The sequence below is a fragment of the Antechinus flavipes genome, chromosome 3 (assembly GCF_016432865.1).
Source record: "Antechinus flavipes isolate AdamAnt ecotype Samford, QLD, Australia chromosome 3, AdamAnt_v2, whole genome shotgun sequence".
NCBI classification, from domain to species: Eukaryota; Metazoa; Chordata; class Mammalia; order Dasyuromorphia; family Dasyuridae; genus Antechinus; species Antechinus flavipes.
The window spans coordinates 156,838,887-156,855,843 of NC_067400.1; the positions used below are offsets into that span (position 1 = coordinate 156,838,887).

Here is a 16,957-nt window from a genome sequence, read left to right on the forward strand (position 1 = left end):
CTAAGTGAAATGAAAGAGTTGAAGCCGACTTTGAACCAGAATTTAAGATACAAAAGCCCGTGTTCTTACAATATACACAACTTACAAAGGAGCCAAAAGTCTGTGTTCTACACACAAATACAACTCATTTTACAAATGAGAAATCGGTATTATATGTGCACGTGCCCACACACTACGCTATCTTAATTTTACAAAGGAGTAACTGAGGCTCAGAGGGACTCTTCCCGTTTTAGATACACGAGATTTTAAGACGAATGAATTTGAAGACTGTCCAGGGCTTCCTCGAGAAAAGTTTGGTTGTTATGAAATGGGGGGAGGGGGAGAGGGGAAGTTTGGGGAGACAGACGAACACGGACACAGAGACTCGAGCTCGCGCGCACCTATCCTGGGGCCCTGTCCTGTTCCCTCCAGAACTCAGCGGCTGAGGACCGAGGTTTCAGTCCCGAAAGCCACCTTCGCTGCTTCCAGAATGTCGAAGCTCAATTCTAGCTTTTAAGAGGATTGACAGACTAGCCCGAAATTAATCCAGCCAATGTCTTAGCTCACGTCAAAATGACTTGCCGGTAATCTTCAAAGGATCTCTTAGGACAGCACTTTCCCAGGAGACCAAGTCCCTGAAGGGCCCTCGGGCTTCATTTCGTACCTAAGGAGGTAGGTTCCGAGACACTCTGTTCTTTCTTGTTTCCCCTCCCCACCCAGCGGTAGGCATGGAAACGTCCAGGACGACGTAACACGTCGACGCGTGTCGCCCTTTGCTTGCGCAACTTCCAGCGATTGGCTGGTCCGACAGCGCGATCCCGCCTCTTGGCGGCGTCGCAGTCTCGCGCTCTGCCCCGCGCGCCTCTGCATGGAAGGGACTGGCTGGCCAGCCGGGGGCCTCGTACTTCCCGCCTCCTCTCTCCGCCCCCTTCCCCAGCCGCAGGGTGTCCTCGAGCTCCTCCGCGCGCCGCCTGGCAGTTTGCCTTGTCCTCGTCCTCGCACCTCCCATCCATGGCCACCGCCGCGACCGAGGAGCCGTTCCCCTTTCACGGGCTTCTCCCGAAAAAGGAGACTGGGGCCGCCTCGTTTCTCGCCCGCTACCCGGAGTATGATGGGCGAGGGGTGCTCATCGCCGTGTTGGACACCGGGGTAGACCCGGGGGCGCAGGGCATGCAGGTGAGGGAGCTTCGGAGGCCGCAGCCCCGGGGATGGGGACGCTGGAGGCCCGGCGCAACGAGGGGAGGGGCTGTCGGGGAATTGAAGATGGGAACGCGGCCTCTCCGGCGCAGTCGAGGCTGCTGGGGTCGCTGCCGCTGTGTGCGGAAGGAGGGGAGGACTAGATCGCGCGCAGAGCCGAGGGTGGGGACTGACCCTCGCGCGCATGCCGTGGGTTCGGGAGGTGGGGGGGGGGGGGAATGTCCTGGGCTCTTGGGAGAAGAAGGGGGAGAGGAGGGCTGAGGGTGCACTTCAAATAGACAATAGCGTTGTGGCGGGCCCTGCAGGTTCTTGTTGACTTGTGCCCAAGGGCTACCACCTCTCCTTGCCTGGTGACCCTCTCTGGCCTGAACCCTTTGAACAACATGAATAATCTGGGTTTCTATTTTTTTTAGTGTCCGATTACTGGGAATGGGGAGGATCGTTTTGAATGGGTAATCCAGGTGAAGACTATATTTTTGAAGATCCTGGTTTTTATTAGTGTGGCTTTTTATGGTGTGAGGGTGGAGTTTTTAAAGGTGGTTTGCATTTGTTATAAAAATGAGATTTCCATTAAGTTATCTTTAGTGGAGGCTGTCAGCTTCCGGGAAGTTCCCCGAGTGTAGTTTTGTCCACCTTTTTTTTTTTTTTTTTTTAAATCATAATCTAGTCCTTTCTTTTTTTCTATGGTCTGTTTTGAATCTGTATTGCATAAGATGAAATGGCGAAATAAAATGAAGGTACCACAAATTGTACTGTTTTACTTGAGAATAAGTTGAGTCAGCTTTTAGTTATTGTTTTAACATGGGGAAGAAGTTGTTTTGAGTAATTGTTTTAAAAGTTTATTATACCAACTGATAAATCTTTAGAGAAAAGATAGAATTCCAGTGAAAGAATTTCTCATTTATTATAGTTACAAACATTCTGACTTTTAAAAGGCATTTAAAGTTTACAGATAGCTCTGGGATTTGTTGATCAGTAATATTATTAAGATCAGAATTTGAACATTGGGATAGCGAACTTTTTTTTTCCTTAAGATCCACTGGGAAAAGAACAGACTTTTAACCCCCCTTACAAGAACCTTCTAAATATGCTCTAATTGATTATTCTATTGCTTGGCATTCCTTCCAGCCAGTGTATTCTTGCTACTTTATATCGTTTACTTAATTTTTGTTTCAAAGATATTATGTGAACTCCTTCCTTAACTAGTTCTTAAGGACTCTACACTAATACTTTTGTATCAGCTGTTAAATATGCTTTCAGCTTGGATGATTTGCAGTACTCAAAAAGAAAATCTTGCTGAAATGTAGTTCAGATTTTTTTTTTTTTTTTTTTGGTGAGTGGACTTTTCCTTCAACGATTTTCTAACGTTGTGATCTGGTATCTTTGATAAGAGTAAAGAGTGAAAGTTTAGGTAGTAAGCAGCAGCATTCTTTCTGAGTCTTAGCTCTTGGATATGCAGCTCTTTATGAGCTTTCCTCACTAGGAAGCAATGTGGTTTGTTGGACAGCACGCCTGACCAGGAATCAAAACACCTGAGTTCTAATCCAACCTGATACATTTAGTAGCAGTGTGACTCTGGACAAGTTCCTTAACTTAATCTCAGTTTCCTCGTTTGTAAAATAAGGTGAATATCTCTTACCTCACAATTGTGGTTAGGATAAATGAACTATTATTTTTAAAGTGCTTTGCAATCTTTAAAGCTCTGTTTTTAGAAACAAAGAATTCTAAAACTTTACTTTTTATGTGATTTCTGCTACTTTGGGGTCTCAGATCGTTCAGCTGTAAAATGAGGTTTTAAACAGGATTTTATTTTTGAGGTCCTTTCCAGTTCTAAGTCTGTACAATCCTGTGATCCTAATGATTCTCCAAATATAATGGTAGGAGTTATTGTTAATATCTAAGAGTCCTGCAGATCTTTGCAGATCTGTTAAAGGAGTTAGTATTTCACAATTGCCTTAACACTAAATAAAAAAAAAAAAAAAAACTTCAGAAATCACTTCCTTAATATTCTCATTGAGAATTTGAATCTTCACATTAGCTTTCATGAATTTTATATTAAATGCTAATAAAGTTCACTGGTTAGCTTGTCCTATAAGTGTATCAAAAAGCTTAAGAAAGAAGCCACTATAATATATATTTTTCTAACTCCTTAGAATGTAAAACTCTCCAGGGCAAAGAATTGAATTTTTTTAAACTTTATATCTCCATACAATTCTTTGCACTTTGTAAGTGCATAATAAATGTTTATTGAAGTAAATGAATATAAAAATGTACCTGTCCATCCAATTTTTCTTTTTTCTCCCATAAAACCAACAATATTGTTTTCATCCCTAGGATTGCTTTGAAAGTTAGAGGTAAGGATTAAATTATATGCGAGCTTTTAAAATGCTCAATAATAATAGTATTATATAATCATTTATTTTTTTAAGTAGTAGAATTTATTGACAGACTTACTGTAGGTCTTAAACATATCCTCAGTTTCCATTCTCATTGGATTATATGCTAGATATATTAACATAATTAATAAATAATAACCTGATAGATAACATGATGAAATCAAATGTAAATCTAAATCTGCATCTTTGAGGAACATTCATATTGTGATATTTAGAGATCTGTCAAAGGGAAAATAAAGTCAGTAAGTAAAAAATCTATACAAAGTAATTTCTGGGGCCAACATCAGGCTAGGCATCCTACAGAAACAACATTGAAGGAAGGTAGGGATTCTAGTATGTAAAGGGGGGAGTGCATTCTAGTCATGGGTGACAGATTGTACAAAAGAACTAAGAATATTACCTATGAAGAAGAAAAAGTAAGTTAATTTGGCTAGAACATGGACTGTTTAAGTACAATAAGCCCAAGAAAGTAGACTAGAATAGATTGTGAAGAACTTTAAAATTGATACTGGAATTTATATCTTTGAGTCAGGAGGAAGCCACTGAAATTTATTGAGCAGGATGTGATATTGTTAGGATTGTGCAATTTGGCAACTCTGGTGTGGATTGGAGAGCAGAGAGGCAAGAGAGCAATTAGACTATTTAAGTTTAAGGTGATAGGGACCTAACTAGAACAGTAGCTTGTGAGTGGAAAGAAGGAAGAGAGGTAAGAAATGTTATAGAGTCAGCCAGACTTGGCAACTGATTTGGAATACAAGGGTACAGAATGGTGACTTGAGGATCACAAAGATTGCAGATCTTTGTTACTAGAAGGATGCAGGCACACTCAAGAGAAAAATATGGAATTTACAAAAGGAATGGTTTGGGAGGGAAAGATAATGAATTCTGTTTTGGGCATGTTGAATTTGAGATGTTTTAAAATGTCAAATAGGGAATTCACAATGTATTATAAAAGTAGATTTCAGGAGATTGGGTGTAGCTATAAAAATCTGGTAGTAATCTACATGTAAATTATAGTTGAATCCATGAGACTTGATAAAATCATCTTCAAAAGAAATTTGAGTAATTTGCAGTGTTATCTTCCAAATATGGAAATTTTGCTATTTAGACATTTTTAAAGATTTTTTTTTTTGCTTCTAAATTGAAAGTATAAGGAAATATATCACATTGAAAAATATTAGAGATTAGGCAAGGAAGTGGTATATTCAGAAAGACCAAAAAGGACAAATTGGGGGGACAAAGAATCTCAAGGAAAGGCATTAGTAATTCTGTTTTTTGAAAATGAGAATCTAATGTTAACACCGCACATTTTGTTCCTTCTTCCTGGCACAGTTTTCATTATAGTGAGTCTTCTGATTCTTTCTTTCTTTCTTTCTTTCTTTCTTTCTTTCTTTCTTTCTTTCTTTCTTTCTTTCTTTCTTTCTTTCTTTCTTTCTTTCTTTCTTTCTTTCCTTCTTTCTTTCCTTCTTTCCTTCTTTCTTTCTTTCTTTCTCTCTCTCTCTCTCTCTCTCTCTCTCTCTCTCTCTCTCTCTCGCAGGTGTGTGTGAGTGAGGCAGTTGGAGTTAGGTGACTTGCCCAGGATCACACAACTAGGAAGGATGAGTTAGGTGACTTGCCCAGAGTCACACAGCTAAGAAGGATTAAGTGTTTGAGACCAGATTTAAATTCAGGTCATTCTGACTTAGGGGCTGGTGCTCTAGCAACTACACCAACTAGCTGCCCTAATCTACTGTCATTTTTAGGAGGAAAGAGAAAAGTAGAACAACTGAAGAGAGGAAAAGAAATACAAATTTTTAATCATCAAGTATTTGAATGCTTACTACAAATTGTTTGGCTTTTAAAATGCTTCACAATCTGATTTCTTCCAACTTTTCTAGTCTTCTTGCAACTTAAGTCTCTTCCACTTACAATCCAGTGACATTGACCTTCTCATAAAGTACATTCCATCTCTTGACTGGAGATTTTCATTGGTATCTCTCCAAGCTTGGAATTCTCTTTATTTTGATCTCTGGCTTCTCTGACTTCCTTTTGTAAAAAGCCTTTAGGAATTTCCCTAAATGCTACTTCCATCTCTCTAAGATTATGAACAACTCCTTGATAGCAGGAATTTTTTTTTTCCTTTCCTTGTGTATCCAGGATTTACAGTGTCTGGCATATAGTAGGTATTTGCTATATGATTGTTGACTAGATTTGATAAAACTTTGGAGAAGATATATGCATAAATAGATAAATACAAAATCATACACAAAACCAATTCTATGTGCTGAAAATGTTAGCTTTCAGAAGCCATGAAAAATAATATATTATTATAAGTACAGAATGAAGTGGGAGCAGAGTTAGGTAGGATTTAGATAGAAGAACAGGGATTTTATTCCAGAATTGGGGAAGGCTGGTATTCTAAGATAAGGAAGCTAAAGTGGCACATTCTTGGAAGTGAGACCAGCTTGATTAGAATGCAAGGTGTGTGCAGAGAAACAGAAGTTAGGTTAGATAGAGATCCATTGTGACAGGATTTAATCTCTTATTTTTCAGTTAAATATTTCTTGGGATTTATAAAGCTGGATTAATATTAGTAGTAGTTAACTAGTATTAAAATTGACCAGAAAATTCTAGATGACAGTCTTAGAAAAGAAAAAAAAGTTTTGCCTTTTGAGTAATTGAGTCACTGATAGCTACTTGTCATTAATTGATAATCCTTGTGACAAATTAGTTTTTTCCAAGTTTTGCAAGAATTTTTGAGATTTTGTATTTAGTGTATTTGTATTTAGTGCTTTTTTAAAGTTGGAAATAAAACCTTTCAAATATAACATGATGTTAAACTTAAGAGAAATGTCTTAAAAAAAAAAAAAAAAAAAAAACTCTTTCAAATATTTGCCAGTGTTAAAGTGGAAAGAAAATTAGTGTTGGAGTTAGAGGATAAAGTTTAAAATTTTACCTATCACTTATTTTGTATATTTGCCGAAGTCTGAACTTTCGATTCTAAATCTAGGGTTTTTGTGAATATTTGACCTTTTTCTTTGACAGATATTAAAAACTTGTAAAAGAATTTAGCATCGATTTAGGGAAAAAAACAATAGCACCTCACTTGAAGGGGGGAAGGCCTTGACAAAAACTCAAAGCAAGGTCCTGAGTAGTGAAAATGGATACCACAAAATATAGGTACTAAAGCTTAAGTGCTTGATTCAAAGGAGAACCTCTCAAGCCCTATCACTAAGAGCTAATTTATAGTTTAAACATAATTTTAAACAAAGTTTTTAGAATATCAGAATTCAGAGGTTCATTATGTAATCTATGTTCTTAGATAATGAATTAGAAAATGTAAAAAACTACTTTCAACTTATCAAAGCAAACATAAATCAACTCTTAAATCTAAGTCACCTAGGGAAATTAATCTACTTATAGGAAATTAAGATTACCCACAACTTTTCAGGAATTCCTTTATTTGCATAGTAGCAAATAGTTATGTAACTTTTAAAATTCACGTAGCACTTGTATTATTTTGTCTGTCCATAAAACACTACTGTGAAATTAATATAACTATTTGACACATGAGGAAAAAAACTCAGAGAGATTAAGTGATTTCCCCCTATGGTCAAAAAGTCTTTAGAGTCTCCTGGCTTGCACATTGATACTCTACACACATACCAGTGTTACCTCTTATAGTAAGATATGCCCATGAGCATTTGCAATGAAATTCTTGTATAAATAAGACTATGTGGGAAAAGAACCACTGAAACAAACTTCATTCACACTACTGCTTATAAGGTTTTCTTCTTGGGAATAATCATATCTGCTTTGCCCGTGATGCATTTTCTAATCTGTAGTTTAGCTGGGATACTGGTAAGGACTGTCTATGATAAGACAAAGAATGATAAGCATTTTTTTTAAAATGTTGTGGGAACTCTTTTCTATATTATATGTAAAACAAGCAAATAATTTTTACCATGTTCATTTAGCATGTGCTCTAAACTGTATCCATCTGAATTTCTTGGAAGCTATCACATCTTAGCTTTTTTTCTCCCCATTACCATTCCATTCAAAGCCTACAAATATAAAAACTTATAATGGTGGCATGCTGTGTGTAGAGTGGATACTATTTCCTCTAATTTATTAATATTTTTCTTTCAGCTGGGTCTGGGTTTCAATAATATGATTATTGTGGAATATTACTGTTTTCATCCACCAAGCATAGTATATAATCCCCGTACCATTCAATTATTGATAACTCAGGCAATCTCTGAAACGTGACTTTATATGAATATAAATAGGTATCTGGAGAGGACTGTCTTTCTATGGAGGCACATCACTTTTTGACACTTAATTGACATATTCCCTCTGCCACCGTAAAGAACTCTCCTATCAACAATGGTTTGGATGGGATTTAGGTTTGAATGACATCCTCTTCTCCACCCAATTTAGAGGGAATTCTCTCTCTCTTTTTTTTTTTTAAATTTTTATTTAATAATTACTTTATATTGGCACTCGTTTCTGTTCCGATTTTTTTTTTTTCCCTCCCTCCCTCCACCCTCTCCCCTAGATGGCAAGCAGTCTAGAGGGAATTCTCTTAAGGATAAAAAGGATTCCCTTCATCCAGTCATTGGTTGAGACTGTTCCCTAGCATCCCAGGTTCTCAGATTGAAACTCAGATGAAGTGTTCTCCTAGATCCAAAGGAAAAATGTATTTAACTATCCTTTATTGCATTGTCTCTGGGGGGAAGGGGGAGAAGAGGGGGACACTATTCTTAACTTCAAACAGGAATTGAGACACAAACTTTTAGAAAGTAATCTTTTTGTAGGTTGAGGGCCAATATGGATGGGGAATCTTAATTCAAATATATCCTTCAGTAGTTAATGTTGTTTTTGAACCAATCCATTATATCCTTAATAAACTATTCATTCTCTTTCATCCCATCTTTCTTTTTTTTAAAGTAGTATTTTGTTTTTCCAATTACATGTAAAAGACAATGTTTAATATTCATTTTTTATAAAACAAATTCCTCCTTTCTTCAATAAAGCAGTAAGTACTTCTGTAAAGACAGTAAACAAATTCATGTAGGTATTTCCATTTTAGTCATATTATAAAAGAACAAACAGATTGAAAAAAATTACAGGGTCCTATCTTTCATATTATACTAGTTCAAAGTCTTATTATTTCTATGCAGTAAACCTATTCAGTAATAGTTTTATGATTATTGAATAGTAGTTTGGGTTTGTTGGTCTTTTTTACTTAACGGTGTTATCTTTTTTTAATTCAGTTATAAGAATCCTGGTTTCTTGAATTGTTTTCTCATTATATGATATCTTAAGTATGGAATACAGTCATTTCTCCACTAAAGCTTGAGTTCATAAAAATGATTTCTTGTTTTTCAGATTACTACTGATGGGAAACCTAAAATCATTGATATCATAGATACAACAGGAAGTGGAGATGTGAATACTTCTACAATAGTAGAATCAAAAGATGGGGAAATTGTTGGACTTTCAGGAAGAACTCTTAAGGTAATACTTATTTGTTGTTACTATTACTTCTTCATGTTATATTTTTAGTGTCCTTATAATATCACTTCAGACGATCTTTGGAATGATGATGATGATAGCATTTTTATAATGTTTTAAAGTTTGTAAAATGCTTTGCAAATCTCATTTTATCATCACAATAATCTTGGGAATGTAGATGCCATTATTATCTCTATTTTATAAATAAGGAAGCTAAAGCAGAGGTTGTGACTTGCCCAGTTTGGGAAAGACAACATGAAAAAAAGTAGTGCTTGAACTGGGTATTAAAGGAAGTTAGGGATTCTATATAGAATTGAGGGGGGGAGGGAGTTAACAGGCATGGAAGGTGGCTAGTGCAAAGGTATGAAGAGAGTAAATGTTGCATTGTATGGGAAGAATTGAAAGAAGTCTAGTTTTGCTAAACTGGAGATGGGGAATAATATAAAATCAAATTGGAAAAATAAGCTCTGAAGAGCTTCAAAAACATAACAGAGAGGTTTATATTTTTTCCCTAGAGACAATTAGAATTGTAGACCCTGGAGTTTTAGTAGGTGAGTGTTGTGGCCATTTTGGCATCTGGGTGGAGGACAGATTGAAGTTAGTACAAGACAATTAGGGCATTGGCAGTAGTCAAGGTAAGTGGTAATGTGGTAATAAGGGCCTGAATTATGAACTAGTATCTGTGAGAGTAAAGAAGAGGAGTTGGATATAATATATATAATTTGTGGATATAGTAACAGCAAGATTGCATTACCAATTGGATCCATGGGAAGAGAATGAGAAGTCTAGGATAATAATAAAAATCTGAGAGATGAATATAGTAACTTTAGAGATTGAAAGATTTAAAAGAGAAGGGGAAAAAGTTAAGCAAATTTAGCATCAGAAAATTCTGACATTTTTCTTTTATGTTTGCCACCATTATTTCCTCTCAAGAAAGGAGGAAATCACTTCTTTTTTTCAAGCAGTGTGCTGCACTTCTCACTTTCCTCCAGTCAGCCATATTATTCATTTAGGATTTTCCTAAGTTGTATTACTCATAAGTTAATGTTCTTAACTCCTTGAGACCAAGAACAATCTTTACAGTTTTTTGTTTTTAGCATAATCAATTACTACTTGATAGTTGATCATAGATTCTCTGAGGTCTCTTTTAACTGTAGCTCTTTCTGTCTTTAACATGTTTATTTGTTAAATGATTTTCTTGCACATAATAATTTTGAAACAGCAAACCGAAGAATAAGAAAGTTGTTAAATGTAGAGAAAATGACATATAACACTAAAGGGGAAGAGAGGTATTAGGAAAAGACTCAACCATGTTCATTATTTTAAGGATTCAGGAAAATTTGGGGGATAGCTTTTATAAAGTAATGAAATTGATTACACAAATAACATTGGTTTAACTTTTTATCCAAAGAATACAAGACATGTGTATACCTCATTACCATTCTGTGACCTCTCTTTGATCAGTTCTGAAAAGTTGTACATGGGTAGTTTACTCTATCTAGGACTGGTTCCAGATAGCACAAAAATTTTGGGATTTTTGCAACTTCATGACATAGAAAAAAGTGATCTGTAGTATTTTCCAGTGGTAAGCAAATCATAAATACCTTTGAATACACTACTTATGAATAAATCAGGTAGAGTTGAAATCCCAGGTTTGGAGGCTTTTTGATGTCAGTATCTGAACTTAAATGTTAATTATTCACCCTATTTGTTTTTTTATATCTTTCCTTCTCCCTGCGAAAGATGTCTAACCAGCTTGTCACATTAGGATCAGATTTGTCATTACAATAACATTCTTTCTAATCTCAATTTTTAGAATAGTGTGTAATTTAAGGGAGAACATTTAATGAAAGAACAAATTATTTCATTTTTATCTCCTTTAGATTCCAACGAATTGGATAAATCCTTCAGGCAAATACCATATTGGTATAAAAAATGGTTATGACTTCTATCCTAAGGCTCTTAAAGAGAGAATGCAGGTAATATATTTTACTTGTCATTTGTATTCAGAGTTAATGTCAATGAAGATTATATTTACTCTCTTTTTTTACTCTGATGAATCCTCACTTCTACTTGAAAATGTTTTCCCTATATAGTCTCATCAACATTGGTGTTTTAGTTTTCTTTAGATTGCCAACCACTGTTGCTGTTAGGCTTCTCTTAAGAATTAAGGGTCTGTGCCAGACTAGTTGAAAGCCATCTTTTTAGGAACTGTATTCTCTTTTTCTACTTGCTTTCTGATTTAGTCCTCCTTACTTGCAGCTACTTGTGATTTTCTTTCCTTCTTGGCCTTTCTCACTAGTTCTAACCTTCATGAACTTTGTCTGCTAGTGTTGGAAAAATTATTTTAAAATTGCTGTTTTAAGGAGTAGGTTATTAGTAGAAGTAGTGGTATAGGAAATGGCCATGAAAGGGAATTTAGTATACCTTTATTCTAATTCTTTAATTCCAGTTTAATTGAGAGGTCATTTACTATACAAATTACATATATGCAAGCTTTAAGACAGTTCACTCTCTGTCTTTTATAACTTTTATTTAAAAATTGTATTTAAAAAATTAATGAACCCAAATTTTCTTCCAGTGGCATATTGAATTGCACGTTAATCCTAAGATTATCTTGATGTAGTGATTAGAGACTTCAGTTTAGTCAAAAAGGGATAGATTATTGTTTAGAGTAGACTTTTCTTAACTAATAAGATCCTTTTTACATTTAAAATTCCATTTGATATTCAAAAGTAAAATTTGTGTATGTTTTTTTTTTTTAAACTGCATAAATAATTGCATCTATTGCTAGGTGGTTTTTGTTTTGTTTTGTTCAGATTAGACACCATGTATTATCAGAATTGAAGCTTAGTTAATATTAACTAAATCTTAGTGGGAAAAGTTGGTGGTAAATGGCAGGTATTTTTGTCTATATTCAACTATTCTATAAAGTCAGAATAGTTTTTAAAAATCAGTATAAGTTTAAAGTTATTGAAAAACTCAAATGCTAAATGCTACTTTTTATTACATTGCTTGTGGTTCATTAGCTATCACTCATTATAAATGGTTATATCTTAAGCTTTTAATGAAAACTATAGTTTCCTTTTTTCGGTATTTTTATTTTGAAATGGCATGGCAGCACTTTGGTTTGGAAAATAGCAAATTTTGATTTGGAATAGTTGGAATTGTGGTCGTTGAATGAAAATAGGAGACTCAATTTCTTAAAACATGCCACAAATCTTTTTATTATTCTATTATTCAATTCATAGTCTTCTAACTTTATTTTTTTTTTATGTTAATTGTATAAGGTATCCAAATGCAAGAGCAGAAAGACTTGAAAGTAAAATTGTTTAAAATAATAAAAAACATACTGTAAAATATTCGGGTAATTTCTTTGTTTTTCAGAAAGAACGTAAGGAGAAAATTTGGGACCCTGTTCATAGAGTTGCACTTGCAGAAGCTTGTAGGAAACAAGAAGAGTTTGATGCTGTTAACAGCTCTTCTTCTCAAGTTGGTGCTAATAGTTTAAATAAAAATATTGGTAAAGAATATGTTCTTAGGGAATGAAAATTCTATTTTTAGAAAATTTTCTTGAAAAGCAGTTGTGGTTTTTTTTTTTTTTTTGTTTATTTTTTGTTTTTTGTGATTTGAAATACCATTCCTCTTAAAGTTGACATGGACTCTATACCTTAAACTAGTTAAATATGGTCTTTGACTATATGCAAAACTTTAGTTTAAAAGTGGGTTCTTGTTTCATTTCATTTGTATCTTAGTAACAAAAAAATATTCTGCCAGTTTTTTCATTGATAGGACAATAATTTTAAATAATGGAATATTAAGCATTATTAAATGACAAGACTAAAACAGTGAATTTGACACACTTGAGAATCATTTTCCCTTCACTAATCATTAGAATAGATACTTTTTGAACACTTAGGACAATATCAGTTTCCACTAATTGAATACTACTACTACTACTACTACTACTACTTCTACTAATTGAAAAAATTAATCTCTTATGTGAAAATGTAGTTATATTGTATAGCAGTTGTTTTTTTTTTCAGTGAGCTCAATTTCTTTGTCATTTTACCTTTACAGTAATTCTGTGAGTTAAATATAGAAAGCAAATTCATTATTAATTTTTAATCACCTATAAATAAGAATATAATATTTATGTAACAAACTTGAAAGTATTGTGTACTTTTATTCAATACTATTTTTCATGTAGTTTCATCCTCAAAATAATTTTCACACTTTTTGTCTATGCAGAAGAATCACTTAGCTTTCTCTCAGCTCAATGTAACCTTTTTTTTTAGATTTTATTTTGAAATCTCATTTTTGAACTCTATAAAAGACCTAATATACCACTGAATGTTTTGATTAATCATAGGAATGTTATATGTGCATTGCTGAAAAAAGCTTTTTGTAATAGAAATGATGACTGCTATTAGCCATTTGTTACATATTTGTTATTTCAAATGTTTTAAAAAACATTCTGGATTTATGCATGATTTCAAAACTCTAAAATAGATATTTACTTAATCCAATACATACTATTTTTTTCTTTATCCTATTAAAGTAAAAAGAAAACCTGTGGTTTCTATAACTGGTTACCTAAAGAAGTTGTTTTTTTTTTCTACATCTTTAATAACCTATGTAATATGAGCTGATGGATTAAGTAATAGGAGTTCTTTTATAACCAGTTCTTAAAATAGCTTATAAAACTGATTAGAGAGCCCTTGTAGCTGCTTATTTTATTAACTACTATATGAATAAGAGAATGTACATATTCTTATCATAAGGTTTGAGACTTTAATTTACCACTAACTCTTTAGATGGAATCATAATTTAGTGTAGGAAAAGAAAAATTTATTTTTCTGAAATAAAGTTCATACAAAAAAGTGTAAAAATTTTGTATTTATGTAGATTATATTAATAAGTGGAGTTGTAGTATATATTTCAGTTTTTAGAAGCAAAAATGTGTCCCAAATTTGTATGTTTGTGTTATCTTTTTTAGTTAAGTAAATTAATCAAGGAGGAGCTTCAAAGTCAAGTAGAACTATTAAATTCTTTTGAGAAAAAATATAGTGACCCTGGCCCTGTGTATGACTGCATAGTTTGGCATGATGGTGAAACTTGGAGGTAAACACATTTTATATGTCTTACATATTATTTTTAAAAGTGTTTAAATATAGTTTAGAGCAAAATTAAATCATACAAAGTCTCCTGATTATTGTCTTATGTAATAGTAATTCTGCTGACCCTGAACCATGTGAAAACAAAGTTGATATTTATTTTTGTATGAAGCATTTGGAAAGATTGCATGCTTAGTTGTACAATATGTCCCAAAACTCTTAGTGCAGTTTTAGGCTATTAAAACATAAAAATGCACTAAAAGTTTTATACTGTTCATTTGGGAACTACATTTTTAAAGAAGTATACTTCACTTTTTGTCACAGATATATTAACTTGTATGTTAAGTGAAGATTTTGAAATTTTAATTGTTTTAAATGTAGTTACTTTTTACAAGACGATGTTTGGCAAATAACATTATGTGATGCACTGTGCTTATAGTTACTTCATTACAAATGAAAGAAGCCATAGTAATTGTTAAAAAAAAATCTTAACTATAAAACCTTAAATTGTGGTTTTTCTAGAGATATGGGACAATGTAGTGTTTTAATGGTAATGCGTTCTGTTTCTGCCCTACCCTACTTCCTTGATCCCTAGATATTTGGAGATTCTTATATAGTAGGGATAGGAGAATGAAGAATTCCATTGATGTGGTATTATTACCCTGTACAATAGAGTTTACACACACACACATACATACACTTTTTTTTCCCCCCTCCTTACTAACAGCTATACTAATCCACTATTTTAAGTTGAGGCAGGACGACCTTGCCCCAAGTTGGAATAGGGTGGGAATCCAATAGTACCTACCAGTTATTTTCTGATTGGTTTGAGTATTGAAAGCTCTGAAGGAAAGGGGGAATTATAGGTGAAATGTGGTGTTTGGCTGAAGCAGAATGTATGATGGAAAATAGTATGAAATAAAGTTGAAAAGTAGAGTTGGAATCATTTTGGAAGAACCTTAATCCCAAGCTTAGATACATTTTTTTTTTTTAAATATCTGCTGTAGGTATTAGGCAGCCATTGAAGCTTTTTTTTTTTGAGCAGGGGAATTTGTTAAACCTATACATTAGAAAGAATTATTTCAGCTATATGACAGATGGACTAGTTATGTGATCAGAAGATCAATTACTAAGTAATATTCCAAGGATTTTAGTTAGACTGTAGCATTGAATTGGAAAAGAGATGGTATAAGTGGAATCATCAAGACTTCATGAATTATTGGTTATGAAGGATAAGGAAGATAACTTTAGGAATGTCTATTTGGGAAGATGTTGGCAGTACTAGCAGATATTGATAGATTATAAAGAAGGATGGATTTTAAGGGAAAGATGAGTTTGGTTTTAGACATACTGGTTTTGCGGTACTAGAGGGACATGCAGATAGATAATATGAACTTGAGTTCAGAAAGCAGCACAAGGCTGATATAAAATGATCATCACTAACAGTTATTTAAAGTTTGCAGAATATTTTGTGCACATTTCATTTGAGGCTCACATTAATCTCATTTGGTAGATAATATCTCATTTGAAATGAGATCTCAGAGGAGAAAGCAGAGGCTCAATCTAAATGATTTGCCCATGCTCACATAATTAACAAAGCATTTAAAGAGGAAGAACTTTAACTTAGGTTGGGCTGATTCTCTTCTTCTCTACTATGTCTTTTTGTTGATGTTTCAATCATAGATTTATAGGCTTTTAGTGAGATAAATCAATCCTTTCACTTTAAATAGCACTAAAGCTTTAGCCAACAAAATGTAATTTCTTTTATACTAGTAGGTGTTATTTGGTTATCTGATTACTCTCTTCTTAAAGTCCTTTGAATGAAGAGGTAAAAATTTGGCATTTGCTTTTATATGTATTAAATCAGGGCTTCTTAGTCTTTTCCACTCTTGACTCTTTTTTTACCCGAGAAATTTTTACAAGACCCTGGATATATAAAATAGACATACAAATCAAATATTTACTTATAAGAAACATAAAGAAATTGGTATACATATACATTTACCATTTATTAAAGATGAAAGCAAATTTGCATTCTAATGAGACAAATGTGCTTATTTTTACATAAAGAATTAAATCTTGATACCTTTTTCTCTTGCCAAATTTTTCATGACCCCAACATGGAGTCATGACCCATAGTTTAAGAAGCTTTGTGTTAGAAATAACTATGGTAGATTGTGATCCTTAAGGAATAGTGGTTATGAGAATTTAAGAAATAAAAATAAATTTATATGAAGAAAGTGGGCAGAGGTGAAGAGAGATTGCATAGTTGGTGACACGATTGTCTATAAAATGGAAATTTGGATATTAATTAGTCCTTTTTTCAATTCACAGAGCCTGCATTGATTCAAATGAAGGTGGGGACTTAAGTAACAGTACTGTATTGAGAAACTACAAAGAAGCCCAGGAATATGGTTCTTTTGGCACAGCTGAGATGTTGAATTACTCTGTTAATATATATGATGATGGAAACCTACTTTCTATTGTGACAAGTGGAGGTATTTCTTCTCTAATCCATGTAACTAATAAATGATGAAGTATCTTAAAGCTAAGGATTAAAATATCCAAATCCTAGATTTGTAAAGGATTTAGAGGTTCTAGCCTTCTTATTTCAGCTAATTAGTGGAACTAAACTTCATGCCTCCTGATTCCCAGCCTATAATAAAAGTGTCACCATTTTAATATGTTTAAAAAGAAAACATGTTAAAAATAGTGAAACTATATGTACTTAAGTACTAATATAAATATCAAATTTTAAATGTTTCTACCTTT

General features: G+C 33.7%; 1 protein-coding gene across 3 annotated transcripts in view; it reads left to right on the forward strand.

The window, feature by feature from the left end:
- The first annotated feature begins 824 nt into the window (after positions 1-824).
- The window catches only part of TPP2 (tripeptidyl peptidase 2), an 83,980-nt gene continuing 67,847 nt past the window's right edge, over positions 825-16,957 (forward strand). Inside the window, exons 1-6 of one of the 3 annotated variants that reach the window (XM_051984089.1) lie at positions 825-1,155; positions 8,943-9,071; positions 10,952-11,047; positions 12,456-12,560; positions 14,068-14,192; positions 16,520-16,683. In XM_051984089.1, the coding sequence (XP_051840049.1) occupies positions 991-1,155; positions 8,943-9,071; positions 10,952-11,047; positions 12,456-12,560; positions 14,068-14,192; positions 16,520-16,683 (784 nt within the window). In that variant the 5' untranslated portion in view covers positions 825-990. The remainder of the gene's footprint in view (positions 1,156-8,942; positions 9,072-10,951; positions 11,048-12,455; positions 12,561-14,067; positions 14,193-16,519; positions 16,684-16,957) is intronic. The other 2 variants (XM_051984087.1, XM_051984088.1) reach the window with 2 other exon arrangements.